The 14,904-nt window shown below is 44.9% G+C and overlaps 1 protein-coding gene across 3 annotated transcripts; it reads right to left on the bottom strand.

The window, feature by feature from the left end:
* Positions 1-122: 122 nt before the first annotated feature.
* b3gat3 (beta-1,3-glucuronyltransferase 3 (glucuronosyltransferase I)) lies at positions 123-9,098 on the bottom strand. Of its 3 annotated transcripts, none has more exons than XM_052497762.1 (8): positions 8,912-9,098; positions 8,457-8,563; positions 7,721-7,901; positions 7,427-7,610; positions 7,030-7,191; positions 4,782-5,072; positions 4,508-4,600; positions 123-291 (listed from the first exon to the last, which is right to left on the bottom strand). In XM_052497762.1, the coding sequence occupies exons 2-8, from the start codon at positions 8,548-8,550 to the stop codon at positions 274-276; spliced, it is 1,023 nt and encodes a 340-aa protein (XP_052353722.1). In that variant the 5' UTR covers positions 8,551-8,563; positions 8,912-9,098; the 3' UTR covers positions 123-273. The 3 variants fall into 3 exon arrangements, with proteins under 3 accessions (XP_052353722.1, XP_052353721.1, XP_035609404.2); XM_052497761.1 differs by lacking the exon at positions 123-291 and adding an exon at positions 450-1,374; XM_035753511.2 differs by lacking the exon at positions 123-291 and having other exon boundaries at positions 4,112-4,600.
* Positions 9,099-14,904: the final 5,806 nt, after the last annotated feature.

Genomic DNA, 14,904 nt, shown 5'->3' with positions numbered 1-14,904 from the left:
CCATCATGGTCATACAGACTGTGTGTTAAAGATAGGTCCTTACTATGCCAAAGACACAGGAAGAGAGACAAGCAGGGTAATGAAGGCAGTCAGATAGAGACAAAGTTGACACACAGACGAGGAAAGTTGCCCTCCAGCAGACTGCTCGTCGCCACGGTGACGGCTCAGCGCCAAAATAAACAAGATTTATTTTTTTAAAGAAAGACAAAAGTTAAGACTGTAGATTCTCTCACTGGCTTCTTCAGTCTTCAATGTGACAGCTCATCGTTGTCACTACCTAGCCTTTATTCTCTATAAATGGGAGTCACACAGAGAACATGTGGGTTAGTGTGTCTTTCAAAGTCGCTGACACGAGCCTAATAAAATGCCTCCGTTCAGTGAAACTGGACAAAAGCCAGACACGGTCATTTCCTGAAATTCCTCTGAAGAAGACAAAACGGCAAGAAGAATTTCACAAAACAACAAAATGTTTATTTTCCTGATTAAATAATGTATTTTCAAGGCAGGGACAATTAAGACAACGGCCACATAATACTGAGGAATGCTTCCCAAATGACAACCTATATATTGTATATAGTGCACTACTTTGGAGAGCCCTAATAGACCATAGTCAAAAGTAGTGCACTATAAAAAGGGACTAGGATGCCATTTGGGCTGCACTTAATAACGTTCTTACAGACAGATTCAACAGGCAGCACAGTACACTCAACCACTTAGTATCATTATCTACTGCCAAGTACTCTAGTAATACACAAATGGTGGCTAAACTACAGTTTTCCAGAAAATCCTGGTTGGAAGATTCCAGATTTCATGCTTGCTCCCGACTCGTGCGCGGTTATCTTCCAACTGGGACTTCTAGAAAACCTGGGGAAGGTTCCCAGAATTCTGCTACCCTAGTACTCTCTCTCATACACACACACACACACACACACAAACAAAAGCTTGGACACACCTACTCATTCAAGGGTTGTTCTTTATTTTTTACTATTTTCTACATTGTAGAATAACAGTGAAGACATCAACACTATGAAATAATACATATGGAATCATGTAGTAACCAAATAAAGTGTTAAATCAAAATATGATATATTTGAGATTCTTCAAAGTTACCACCCTTTGCCTTTGACAGCTTTGCACACTCTTGGAATTCTCTCAACCAGTTTCACCTGGAATGGTTTTCCCAACAGTCTTGAAGGAGTTCCCACATATGCTGCTTTCCCTTCACTCTGCAGTCCGTCCAACTCATCCCAAACCATCTCAATTGGGTTGAGGTCGAGTGATTGTGGAGGTTAGGTCATCTGATGCAGCACTCCATCACTCTCTTTCTTGGTAAAATAGCCCTTACAAAGCCTGAAGGTGTGTTGGGTCATTGTCCTGTTGAAAAACAAATTATAGTCCCACTAAGCGCAAACCAGGTGGGATGGCGTATCGCTGCAGAATGCTGTGGTAGCCATCCTGGTTAAGTGTGCCTTGAATTCTAAATAAAATCACTGACCGTGTCACCAGAAAATTGTCCCTGACACATCAACACCTCCTCCTCCAAGCTTCATGGTAGGAACCACACATACAGAGATCTGTTTACCTACTCCGCGTCTCACAAAGACATGGCGGTTGGAAACAAAAATCTGAAATTTGGACTGGGGGTATTACAAAGGATAGATTTCCACTGGTCGAATGTCCATTGCTCATGTCTCTTATTATTATTATTGGTGTCCTTTAGTAGTGGTTTCTTTGCAGCAATTTGACCATGAAGGCCTGATTCACGCAGTCTCCTCTGAACAGTTAATTGTTACTTGAACTCTGAAGCATTTCTTTTGGCTGCGTGAATCAAAAAACCTTTATTAAGTTATTGAAATTTTCCAGATTGACTGACCTTCATGTCTGAAAAAATAATGATTGACTGTCATTTCTCTTTGCTTATTTGAGCTGTTCTTGCCATAATATGGACTTGGTCTTTTACCAAATAGGGCTATCTGCTGTAACTGACTGGCTCAAACACTTTAAAAGGAAAGAAATTCCACAGGTTAACTTTTAACAAGACACACCTGTTAATTGAAATGCATTCCAGGTGACTACCTCATGAAGCTGGTTGAGAGAATGCCAAGAGTGTGCAAAGCTGTCATCAAGGCAAAGGGTGGCTAAAATATATTTAGAAGTATTTTTTTTAAAAATTGTATTTATTTTGGCTTTACTACATGATTCCATATGTGTTATTTCATAGTGTTGATATCTTCACTATTATTCTACAATGTAGAAAACTGTAAAAAAATAAATAATAATAATTAAAAACCTTGAATGAGTAGGTGTGTCCAAACTTTTGACTGGAACTACATACACAAACAAAACACATTCACAGTTACGACAAATTTAAATAGGTTGACTGGTCTTAAAAACAGTCTTCAGATAATATCTTACATTATGTACATTGTGTCTGCTTCCTAAATGCCACCCTAAATGCCACAGGATAGGGTACCACTAAGAATATCTTGTTCATTCCATATACAGCATCAGCATAGTACAGCTAGCTGGAACAGGGTTCCAAAACCCCCCCCTCCTTGGGTGCACCTTTTGGTTTTTGCCTTAACATCTACACAGCTGATTCAAATAACCAAAGCTTATAGTGATGAGTTGGTTATTTAAAAGAATCAGCTAAGTACTGCTAGGGCAAAATCCTTAAACGTGGGGGACCCTTACAGCTCGAGAGACCGGTCCCCTGCGGGAAGGTTGAGCTAACGTAGGCTAATGTAATTAGCATGAGGTCTAATGTAACAAGAACATTTCCCAGGACATAGACATATCTGATATTGGCAGAAAGCTTAAATTCTTGTTAATCTAACTGCACTGTCCAATTTACAGTAGCTATTACAGTGAAATAATACCATGCTATTGTTTTGATGAGAGTGCACAGTTTTGAACATGAAAGGTCATTAATAAACAAATTAGGCACATTTGGGCAGTCTTGATACTACATTTTGAACAGAAATGCAATCAGACTTAAACTTTGCACATACACTGCTGCCATCTAGTGGCCAATATCTAAACTGCACCTGTGCTGGAATAATATATTATGGGCCTTTCTCTTGCATTTCAAAGATGATGGTACAAAAAAAAAAGTTTCTTTCCCTTCTTTGTATTTTCTTTTACCAGATCTAATGTGTTATATTCTCCTACATTCCTACAAACTTCAAAGTGTTTCCTTTGAAATGGTACCAAGAAAATGCATATCCTTGCTTCAGGGCCTGAGCTACAGGCAGTTAGATTTGGGTATGTCATTTTAGGCAAAAATTGAAAAAAAAAGGGCCAATCCTTAAGTTAACCTTTACAGCTCGAGACCCATTACGTGAACCCGTACAGCTAGAGACCCATTAAGTGAACCCGTACAGCTAGAGACCCATTAAGTGAACCCGTACAGCTAGAGACCCATTAAGTGAACCCGTACAGCTAGAGACCCATTAAGTGAACCCGTACAGCTAGAGACCCATTAAGTGAACCCGTACAGCTAGAGACCCATTAAGTGAACCCGTACAGCTAGAGACCCATTAAGTGAACCCGTACAGCTAGAGACCCATTAAGTGAACCCGTACAGCTAGAGACCCATTAAGTGAACCCGTACAGCTAGAGACCCATTAAGTGAACCCGTACTGCTAGAGACCCATTAAGTGAACCCGTACAGCTAGAGACCCATTAAGTGAACCCGTACAGCTAGAGACCCATTAAGTGAACCCTCACAGCTAGAGACCCATTAAGTGAACCCTCACAGCTAGAGACCCATTAAGTGAACCCTCACAGCTAGAGACCCATTAAGTGAACCCGTACAGCTAGAGACCCATTAACTGAACCCGTACAGCTAGAGACCCATTAAGTGAACCCGTACAGCTAGAGACCCATTAAGTGAACCCGTACAGCTAGAGACCCATTAAGTGAACCCGTACAGCTAGAGACCCATTAAGTGAACCCTCACAGCTAGAGACCCATTAAGTGAACCCTCACAGCTAGAGACCCATTAAGTGAACCCTACAGCTAGAGACCAGCTAGAGACCCATTAAGCTAGAACCCATTAAGTGAACAGCTAGAGACCCATTACAGCTGAACCATTAAGTGAACCCAGCTAGAGACCCATTAAGTGAACCCGTACAGCTAGAGACCCATTAAGTGAACCCATACAGCTAGAGACCCATTAAGTGAACCCGTACAGCTAGAGACCCATTAAGTGAACCCTTACAGCTAGAGACCCATTAAGTGAACCCTTACAGCTAGAGACCCATTAAGTGAACCCTTACAGCTAGAGACCCATTAAGTGAACCCGTACAGCTAGAGACCCATTAAGTGAACCCATACAGCTAGAGACCCATTAAGTGAACATGTACAGCTAGAGACCCATTAACTTGACAAAAGTATTGCACTATACAGGGAGCCTTTTTCAGACGCATGAAAAGTTTTAAAGCAGATGTAGTGGGTGTGTGTAGTTGTAGGTGTGTGTAGTTGTAGGTGTGTGTTGTTCTCACACCTCTACAGCAGTATCAGACCCCAGGCCTTGTTTCTGAAGCGCTTCCTCTCGTTTCATCTTGGGCTTCTCTGTCCGCGTGTGCCACACCAACACCTGTCAATCACACACACACACACACACACACACACACACACACACACACACACACACACACACGACGTTTAAACATCCCCCCTACACCATCAACAACCTCCCTACACTAAAAACATCACCAGTTCAACACCACTATTCTATCTTTAGCAACCCCCCCCCCTTATCCACACCCAACACACACCTTAGTACAATTCTCCGCCTTAGGTTCCAGTTCATCCATGGTAACCAATCCCTGCAGGAAGCTGCTTTCCAAGAACCCCATCGGTGCGTCGCCGTCGAAACATGCGTCCTGATTGGCTATCACCAGCTTGAGCGACACGGCGAAGCCAGCCATGTCCAATGGGAAGGGGCGGCTGGGGCGCCAGCCAGTATGGAAGCGTACAACCTTACCCCCCTCGACCACAGGTCTCTCATATCTCATCCCTCCCACCAGGCCGACTGGCCACACAGACACACGCTGGGTACCACGCATCTAGAGAGAGAGATGTTAGACACACTGGGTACCACACATCTAGAGAGAGAGATGTTAGACACACTGGGTACCACACATCTAGAGAGAGAGATGTTAGACACACACTGGGTACCACACATCTAGAGAGAGAGATGTTAGACACACTGGGTACCACACATCTAGAGAGAGAGATGTTAGACACACACTGGGTACCACACATCTAGAGAGAGAGATGTTAGACACACTGGGTACCACAAATCTAGAGAGAGAGATGTTAGACACACGCTGGGTACCACAAATCTAGAGAGAGAGATGTTAGACACACGCTGGGTACCACACATCTAGAGAGAGATGTTAGACACACGCTGGGTACCACACATCTAGAGAGAGATGTTAGACACACGCTGGGTACCACACATCTAGAGAGAGATGTTAGACACACGCTGGGTACCACACATCTAGAGAGAGAGATGTTAGACACACACTGGGTACCACACATCTAGAGAGAGAGATGTTAGACACACGCTGGGTACCACACATCTAGAGAGATGTTAGACACACGCTGGGTACCACACATCTAGAGAGATGTTAGACACACACTGGGTACCACACATCTAGAGAGAGAGATGTTAGACACACGCTGGGTACCACACATCTAGAGAGAGAGATGTTAGACACACGCTGGGTACCACACATCTAGAGAGAGAGATGTTAGACACACGCTGGGTACCACACATCTAGAGAGAGAGATGTTAGACACGCTGGGTACCACACATCTAGAGAGAGAGATGTTAGACACGCTGGGTACCACACATCTAGAGAGAGAGATGTTAGACACGCTGGGTACCACACATCTAGAGAGAGAGATGTTAGACACACGCTGGGTACCACACATCTAGAGAGATGTTAGACACACGCTGGGTACCACACATCTAGAGAGAGAGATGTTAGACACACGCTGGGTACCACACATCTAGAGAGAGAGATGTTAGACACATGCTGGGTACCACACATCTAGAGAGAGAGATGTTAGACACACGCTGGGTACCACACATCTAGAGAGATGTTAGACACATGCTGGGTACCACACATCTAGAGAGAGATGTTAGACACATGCTGGGTACCACACATCTAGAGAGATGTTAGACACACGCTGGGTACCACACATCTAGAGAGATGTTAGACACATGCTGGGTACCACACATCTAGAGAGATGTTAGACACATGCTGGGTACCACACATCTAGAGAGATGTTAGACACATGCTGGGTACCACACATCTAGAGAGATGTTAGACACATGCTGGGTACCACACATCTAGAGAGATGTTACAGACAAGTTTTAAACTAGTCACAAGAATGCAATACACCAGTGGGTGATAGTTAAATATAGTTCTTAATTTTGTGGTTCATGGCATCCCGAGTGGCCACTAGAAATCTTGGTTCGAGTCCAGGCTCTGTCGCAGCCGGCCGCGAACCGCACAATTGGCCCAGCATCGTCCGGGTTAAGGGTGGGTTGGGCCGGCAGGGATATTCTTGTCCCATTGCGACTTCTGCCTCTGACACGGTTAGCAGGTGTACGGTGTTTCCTCCGACACATTGGTGTGGCTTTCTTCCGGGTTAAGCGGGAATTGTGTCAAGAAGCAGTGCGGCTTGGTTGGGTTGTGTTTCGGAGGAAGCAGGACTCTCGACCTTCGCCTCTCTCTCGAGCCCGTACGGGAGTTTCAGCGATGAGACAAGACTAACTACCAATTGGATGCCACGAAATTGGGGAGAATAAAGGGGTAAAAAAAACACAATTTTGTGGTTAATTTTGAAAGCTAAACTTCAATGTCTTGTTGGTTGTCAAGTCAATTATACTATACCAAGTCTATTTCTTGAAAAGAGGAAGTTAACTCAGAATATTTTGGGCAATGAGCTGGCACAGCCCCCATGGTTGAAGAGCTAGAAGACGTCAGATCCTGTGCATCTGTCTCCTACCTCCTCAAATAGCTGTAGGCTGTATGTGTTGTCATCGTCAGCGAAGTAGACCACCCCCAGCTGTGTGTCTGCTCCAGGCTGCCCCCTCCTGTCCTCTCTCAGCCACCGCAGCCCCTCGTTCCTCTGCTCCGCCCCGCGGGGTTTCAACCAGCTAGGGTCACCCTGGGGGAATGACCATTCAATAAATCAAATGATAAATCCATCAATCAATATGGTAATTTTATTAATTCTTTGTTTTAATTTAAATGTAGACCCTGTAGGAGTTTGGAAGTGAGTAAATAAGGATGTGTATCAGATTTCTTTATATAATGCAGTTAGCTATCTAGGCATTGTGAGATCTGGCAGATGACTGACACGCAAAATAGTGTGCCTGGTCAGCGACCGGATCTGAACCCACCTCCTGTAGTTTGCGGTCGCGTGGTGTGGGAGTGTGGAGGTGTGTGTAGGCCAGGCCACTGGAGGCCAGGAACCCAGAGACCAGAGGGGTTTTATGGGGAGAGTCTTCCACCAGTATCCAATGGAGCTGAGGGACATGGAGGAACGTCTGGGCAAGCCGGGTTAACTCGGCTTTCTGGACAAACCTAGAGAAAGGGATGGAGAGAATGTTAGAGATGGAGCAAGGAAAGGAAAGAGCGAGGGAAGAGACAACAGGCGGTAGAGAAAGTGTGTGTGTCTCTCTCCATCTTCCTACCTGGTGTAGGTTGGTGTGATGACGTAGATGGTGGGTTGGGCCGGTTTCACTGCTAGTTTTTGAGGGAGTTTGGTGGGCTCAGCCTTCCTCATCTGCTCCTGCAGCCGGTGCAGTTCCCCCCGCAGACGAGAGATAGTACGGTCCTTGGGCATGTCATGCTCTGCACAGTCACAGCGCTGGCCTGAGGACAGAAACAGGTTACACAGTCAGTTAAGGTGTCAATTGAAATGCAGCCCAATTCCTGTCTCCCATTCAGTCAATTGAAATGCAGCCCAATTCCTGTCTCCCATTCAGTCAATTGAAATGCAGCCCAATTCCTGTCTCCCATTCAGTCAATTGAAATGCAGCCCAATTCCTCTCTCCCATTCAGTCAATTGAAATGCAGCCCAATTCCTGTCTCCCATTCAGTCAATTGAAATGCAGCCCAATTCCTGTCTCCTATTCAGTGCACTACATCTCATGGAAGTAAAGGTTAGTTAGGACCAAAGCCATATATTTATATATCTTATTTGTAAAGGTATTGCTCTGGTTAGGACTATGTTCACCAAACAACAATTGTCTCAATAACGATGTGATACATTCCTGTGAGACTACTGATCTAAGAGGACTTCATAGGACTGTCAGTGATAACAAAGGAGAGGAGACAGGGGAAAGGAACCAAGAGAGATGCGGACAGGATACAAGTAAAGGTGACGAGGAAAGAGAAGACAAGGAAAGGAGAGATAGACAGTCTTACCAAGCTGCATGAGAGCGTAGATGAGGCCCATAAGTGAGACCATGAAGTAGAGGACAAACACGGTCTTCAGTTTTAACTTCATCCTAGTAGCCATGGCAACCCGCCGGCTACACACACACAACATTGGACAGAAAACCAATTTGTCAGAAGAAATACACAAGCTAACCACTAGACACGCAAACCAATTATTAGTTTGTTTCTGCTTAGCCAATTGCTTTGTTGTCATTAGTAAACTGGCCACTGACTCATGAGACGGCGAAATAAGCGAAAGGTAGCTATGATGTCTCGCTGTGTTATTAGCTAGCTAATGTTACATTTTCGGTTAGCTAGCTAGCTACTATCTATGTATTCCTGTTTGCTGGAAAGCCAGGGAGCAATTGCTCACCAGCTACCTAGCCCGTTAGCCAGGTTTAGAGGTAGTTAGCCACCGTCGTTAGCCATCTATGGACACTTACCGGGAATAACGTCGTTACTCGTATTAGGTCTTGTGAGCCACCAATTTCTTCATTTATGGCTTTTTGGGGAAGGCATTAGTTATAAATGCACCCCAATTAGATGGGCGATAAATCATCAATTCAGTTAGTTAGCTACGTATGAAATATTTGATGGATACCAACAACTTCCGGCTTGAGGGTACGGCACACAAAGAAATCCCCCGGAATAAAGTAGGCATGAATAAAGTTTCCGGGTTAACTACATTTCACAGAACGCGGCAAGAAATTCTAATGAATACATACAGCTATAGAGCCTCCATCCTACTAAACTGTAGCAGTTACAGATCCATACAGCTATAGAGCCTCCATCCTACTAAACTGTAGCAGTTACAGATCCATACAGCAATAGAGCCTCCATCCTACTAAACTACACTGTAGCAGTTACAGATCCATACAGCTATAGAGCCTCCATCCTACTAAACTGTAGTAGTAACAGATCCATACAGCTATAGAGCCTCCATCCTACTACACTGTAGTAGTAACAGATCCATACAGCTATAGAGCCTCCATCCTACTAAACTACACTGTAGTAGTTACAGATCCATACAGCTATAGAGCCTCCATCCTACTAAACTACACTGTAGCAGTTACAGATCCATACAGCTATAGAGCCTCCCACAGACTCCCATCTAGAGAGACTCACAGACTCCCATCTAGAGAGACTCACAGACTCTCATCCAGAGAGACCCACAGACTCCCATCTAGAGAGACTCACAGACTCCCATCTAGAGAGACCCACAGACTCTCATCTAGAGAGACCCACAGACTCTCATCTAGAGAGACCCACAGACTCCCATCCAGAGAGAGACCCACATACTCTCATCTAGGGAGACCCACAGACTCTCATCTAGAGAGACCCACAGACTCTCAACTAGAGAGACCCACAGACGCCCATCTAGAGAGACCCACAGACGCCCATCTAGAGACACCCATAGACTCTCATCTAGAGAGACCCACACTCCCATTCAGAGAGACTCACAGACTCCCATCTAGAGAGACCGACAGACTCTCATCTAGAGAGACCCACACTCCCATTCAGAGAGACCCACAGACTCTCATCTAGAGAGACCCACAGACTCCCATCCAGAGAGACTCACAGACTCCCATCTAGAGAGACCCACAGACTCTCATCTAGAGAGACCCACAGGAGCAAACAGGGTCAAGTGCCCCTCCCAAGGGCACGTCGACCAATTGGGACCCGAACCAATTTGGGCCACCGGCCCAAGCTCTAAATCACCAGGCCGCCGACCCCCCCCCATTGTCCCCTGAACCCCCCTCCATACCCCACCCCCAAGATGCACCTCAGCTCAACTTCGAGTTTCATAGCAAAGTGTCTGAATACTTATGTAAATAAGGTATTTCTGTTTAAAAAAACAAAACATTTTCACAAATAGTTGCTCCCTGTCTGGGGGTACTTTTGTGGTGGTAAAGTGGGAGATTTGTACAGGGTAAAAGGGATCTTGAAGAAGGAAGGCTATCACTCCATTTTGCAACGCCATGCCATACCCCGTGGATGGCGCTTAATCGGAGCCAATTTCCTCCTACAACAGGACAATGAACCAAAGCACAGCTCCAAACGATGCAAGAACTACTGAGGGAAGAAGCAGTCAGCTGGTATTCGGTCTATAATGGAGCGGCCAGCACAGTCACCGGATCTCAACCCTATTGGGTTGTTGTGGGAGCAGCTTGACTGTATGGTACGTAAGAAGTGCCCATCAAGCCAATCCAACTTGTGGGAGGTGCTTCAGGAAGCATGGGGTGAAATCTCTTCAGATCACTTCAACAAATTGAAAACTAGAATGCCAAGGCTGTAATTGCTGAAAGTGGAGGATACTTTGACAAAAGCAAAGTTTGAAGGACACAATTCAATTAAAAATCATTATTTATAACCAACATCTTAGCTATATTTCCTATTCATTTTGCAACTCATTTCATTTATGTTTTCATGGAAAACAATAACATTTCTAGGTGACCGCAAACTTTTGAACGGTAGTGTATATATATATATATATATATATATATATATATATATATATATATATATACACACACAGTGCCTTGCGAAAGTATTCGGCCCCCTTGAACTTTGCGATCTTTTGCCACATTTCAGGCTTCAAACATAAAGATATAAAACTTTATTTTTTTGTGAAGAATCAACAACAAGTGGGACACAATCATGAAGTGGAACGACATTTATTGGATATTTCAAACTTTTTTAACAAAAAAAACATGGAAAAATGTCTGTTTTAATAAAATGCAAATAAATTACTTAAAAATCATACAATGTGATTTTCTGGATTTTTGTTTTAGATTCCGTCTCTCACAGTTGAAGTGTACCTATGATATATATACCTCTACATGCTTTGTAAGTAGGAAACACTGATGATTTTTCAGGTTATCAAATACTTGTTCTCCCCACTGTATGTAAGGATTATTGATTACTATTATTTGTGCCCTGGTCCTATAAGAGCTCTTTGTCACTTCCCACGAGTCGGGTTGTGACAAAAACTCTCACTCATTCTTATGTTTAATAAATGTATTGTATAGTGTGTGTGTGGCAGGCTTACAATTAAGGCAAAAAAACATTTGAGAGTGCGCTGACCCTGGTGCTAGAGGGGGAGACGTAGCTGGAGGTTGAACGTTTGAAGGGGTACTGGACGATAAAAAGTTTGGGTACCACTGTCCTAGATAAAGGACAGACACTTCAAAAACCTTATTCCTTATGATTTATTTTTTGACTGTCTGGTACTTTCTTGCCACGTATGAATGTGTTATTTAATGTGTTTCTATGGGGGTTGGTAGTAAAGGCCAAATTCAATATTTAATGATACCTACAGGGGTCCTAAAATTCTATAGCTAAATGATCCATGGTATTACCTTAAAACAAATGTATATGTTAGCTTAGTAGACCCCCCAATCCCCTTTAAGAGATGAACTATTTATTTTTTCTTGCAAAAGGTATTTTTCTGTGCACTATATCAGCACACACAGCCTTTTATCCGAAGAAGTCAATTTGAAATGAAACACATTTTTGGTGGGAAAATGCTTTCATGCAGAAATTAGCATATTCACATGAAAATCTGTCGGCAATTAGATGGAAACATAGCTAATGATTGCCTGGAGTTTCTTGTTGAAATAAAGTCTACAAATCTGTGTGTGTGTGTGTGTAGGTATCCCCTAGCCAAATCAGACTAGGCAGTTGCAGTTTAGTTTTATCGTGCATTCAGAAAGTATTCAGACCCCTTGACATTTTACACATTTTGTTACATTACAGCCTTATTCTAAAATGGATTACATTGTTCCTCTCTCAATCTACACACACAATACCTCATAATGACATCACAATACCCCATAATGACATCACAATACCCCATAATGACATCACAATACCCCATAATGAAGAAGAAAAAACAGTCTTTTAGACATTTTTGTAAATAAAATAAAATATCTAAAAAAACATCACATTTACATAAGTATTCAGACCCATTTACATTTACATTTAAGTCATTTAGCAGACGCTCTTATCCAGAGCGACTTACAAATTGGTGCATACACCTTATGACAACCAGTGGAACAGCCACTTGCATCTAAATCTTGTTGGGGGAGAAGGGGGGTGAGAAGGATTACTTACCCTTACTTACCCTATCCTAGGTATTCCTTGAAGAGGTGGGGTTTCAGGTGTCTCCGGAAGGTGGTGATTGACTCCGCTGTCCTGGCGTCGTGAGGGAGTTTGTTCCACCATTGGGGGCCAGAGCAGCGAACAGTTTTGACTGGGCTGAGCGGGAACTGTACTTCCTCAGTGGTAGGGAGGCGAGCAGGCCAGAGGTGGATGAACGCAGTGCCCTTGTTTGGGTGTAGGGCCTGATCAGAGCCTGGAGGTACTGAGGTGCCGTTCCCCTCACAGCTCCGTAGGCGAGCACCATGGTCTTGTAGCGGATGCGAGCTTCAACTGGAAGCCAGTGGAGAGAGCGGAGGAGCGGGGTGACGTGAGAGAACTTGGGAAGGTTGAACACCAGACGGGCTGCGGCGTTCTGGATGAGTTGTAGGGGTTTAATGGCACAGGCAGGGAGCCCAGCCAACAGCGAGTTGCAGTAATCAAGACGGGAGATGACAAGTGCCTGGATTAGGACCTGCGCCGCTTCCTGTGTGAGGCAGGGTCGTACTCTGCGGATGTTGTAGAGCATGAACCTACAGGAACGGGACACCGCCTTGATGTTAGTTGAGAACGTCAGGGTGTTGTCCAGGATCACGCCAAGGTTCTTAGCGCTCTGGGAGGAGGACCCTTTACTCAGTACTTTGTTGAAGCACCTTTGGCAGTGATTACAGCCTTGAGTTTTCTTGGGTATGACGCTACAAGCTTGGCACACCTGTATTTGGGGAGTTTCTCCCATTCTTCTCTGGAGATCCTCTCAAGCTCTGTCAGGTTGGATGGGGAGCGTCGCTGCACAGCTATTTTCAGGTCTCTCCAGAGATATTAGATCGGGTTCAAGTCCGGGCTCTGGCTGGGCCACTCAAAAGACTTTCAGAGACATTTCATTTTTATTTGTACCTCTTTTTCGTGGTATCCAATTGGCAGTCTTGTCTCATCGCTGCAACTCCCATTTGGACGCGGGAGAAGCAAAGGTCAAGAGAGTCCTCTTCCAAAACACAACCTAACCAAGCCACACTGCTTCTTGCCCACTTAACCCGGCAGCCAGCCACACCAAAGTGTTGGAGGAAACACCGTACACCTGGCGACCAGCATGCACTGCATCCAGCATGCCACAGGAGTCACTAGAGCACGATGGGACAAGGACATCCCTGCCGGCCAAACCCTCCCCTAAACCGGACGATGCTGGGCCAATGGATCTCCCGGTCACGGCCGGCTGCGACAGAGCCTGGACTCGAACCCAGCTAGCACTGTGATGCAGTGCCTTAGACCACTGTGCCACTCGGGAGGCCTGACATTCAGAGACTTGTCCCGGAGCCACTCCTGCCTTGTCTTGGCTGTGTGCTTAAGGTCGTTGTCCTGCTGGAAGGTGAAACTTCGCTCTAGTCTGAGGTCCTGAGCGCTCTGGAGCAGGTTTTCATCAAGGATCTCTCTCTCTCTGTACTTTGCTCTGCTCATCTTCACCTTGATCCTGAATAGTCTCCCAGTCCCTGTCGGTGAAAAACATCCCCACAGCATGATGCTGTCACCACCATGCCAGGTTTCCTCCAGAAGTGACGCTTGGCATTAAGACCGAAGAGTTCAATCTTTGTTTCTTCAGACCGGAGAATCTTGTTTCTCATGGTCTGAGAGTCCTTGGGTGCCTTTTGGCAAACTCCAAGAGGGCTGTCATGTGCCTTTTACTGAGGAGTGGCTTCCGTCTGGCTACTCTACCATAAAGGCCTAATTGGTGGAGTGCTGCAGAGATGGTTGTCCTTCTGGAAGGTTCTCTCATCTCCACAGAGGAACTCTGGAGCTTTGAGAGTGACCATCAGGTTCTTGGTCACCTCTCTGACCAAGACCCTTTTCCCCGATTGCCCAGTTTGGCCGGGCGGCCAGCTCTAGGAAGAGTCTTGGTGGTTTCGAAATTCTTCCATTTAAGAATGATGAAGGCCATGTTTTGGGGGACGTTCAATGCTGCAGAAATCTTTTGGTACCCTTCCCCAGATCTGTGCCTCAACACGATCCTGTCTCGGAGCTCTACGAACAATTCCTTCAGCCTCATGGCTTGGGTTTTTGCTCTGACAACTGTGGGACTTTATACCTTATATCTTTCCAAATCATGTCCAATCAATTGAATTTACCACAGGTGGACTCCAATCAAGTTGTAGAAACATCTCAAGGATGATCTTTTTTTTGGTGATAGTTACAGTCTTGTCCCATCGCTGCAACTCTCCTAGGGACTCAGGAGAGGCGAAGGACGAGAGCCATATGCGTCCTCCAAAACACGACCCTGCTTCTTGATGCTCGCTTAACCTGGAAGCCA

The sequence above is a fragment of the Oncorhynchus keta genome, chromosome 35, assembly GCF_023373465.1.
Source record: "Oncorhynchus keta strain PuntledgeMale-10-30-2019 chromosome 35, Oket_V2, whole genome shotgun sequence".
Taxonomy (NCBI): domain Eukaryota; kingdom Metazoa; phylum Chordata; class Actinopteri; order Salmoniformes; family Salmonidae; genus Oncorhynchus; species Oncorhynchus keta.
This window is presented reverse-complemented; position numbering and strand designations above follow the sequence as displayed.

Bases quoted from the DNA above. Each gene is read 5' to 3' on its own strand.
- b3gat3 (XM_052497761.1), bottom strand. From the start codon at position 8,550: ATGGCTACTAGGATGAAGTTAAAACTGAAGACCGTGTTTGTCCTCTAC. The intron at 7,902-8,456 runs GTAAGACTGTCT...TTCTGTCCTCAG, and splicing joins CTACGCTCTCATGCAGCTTG to GCCAGCGCTGTGACTGTGCA. The intron at 7,192-7,426 runs GTGGGTTCAGAT...TCATTCCCCCAG, and splicing joins GCGACCGCAAACTACAGGAG to GGTGACCCTAGCTGGTTGAA.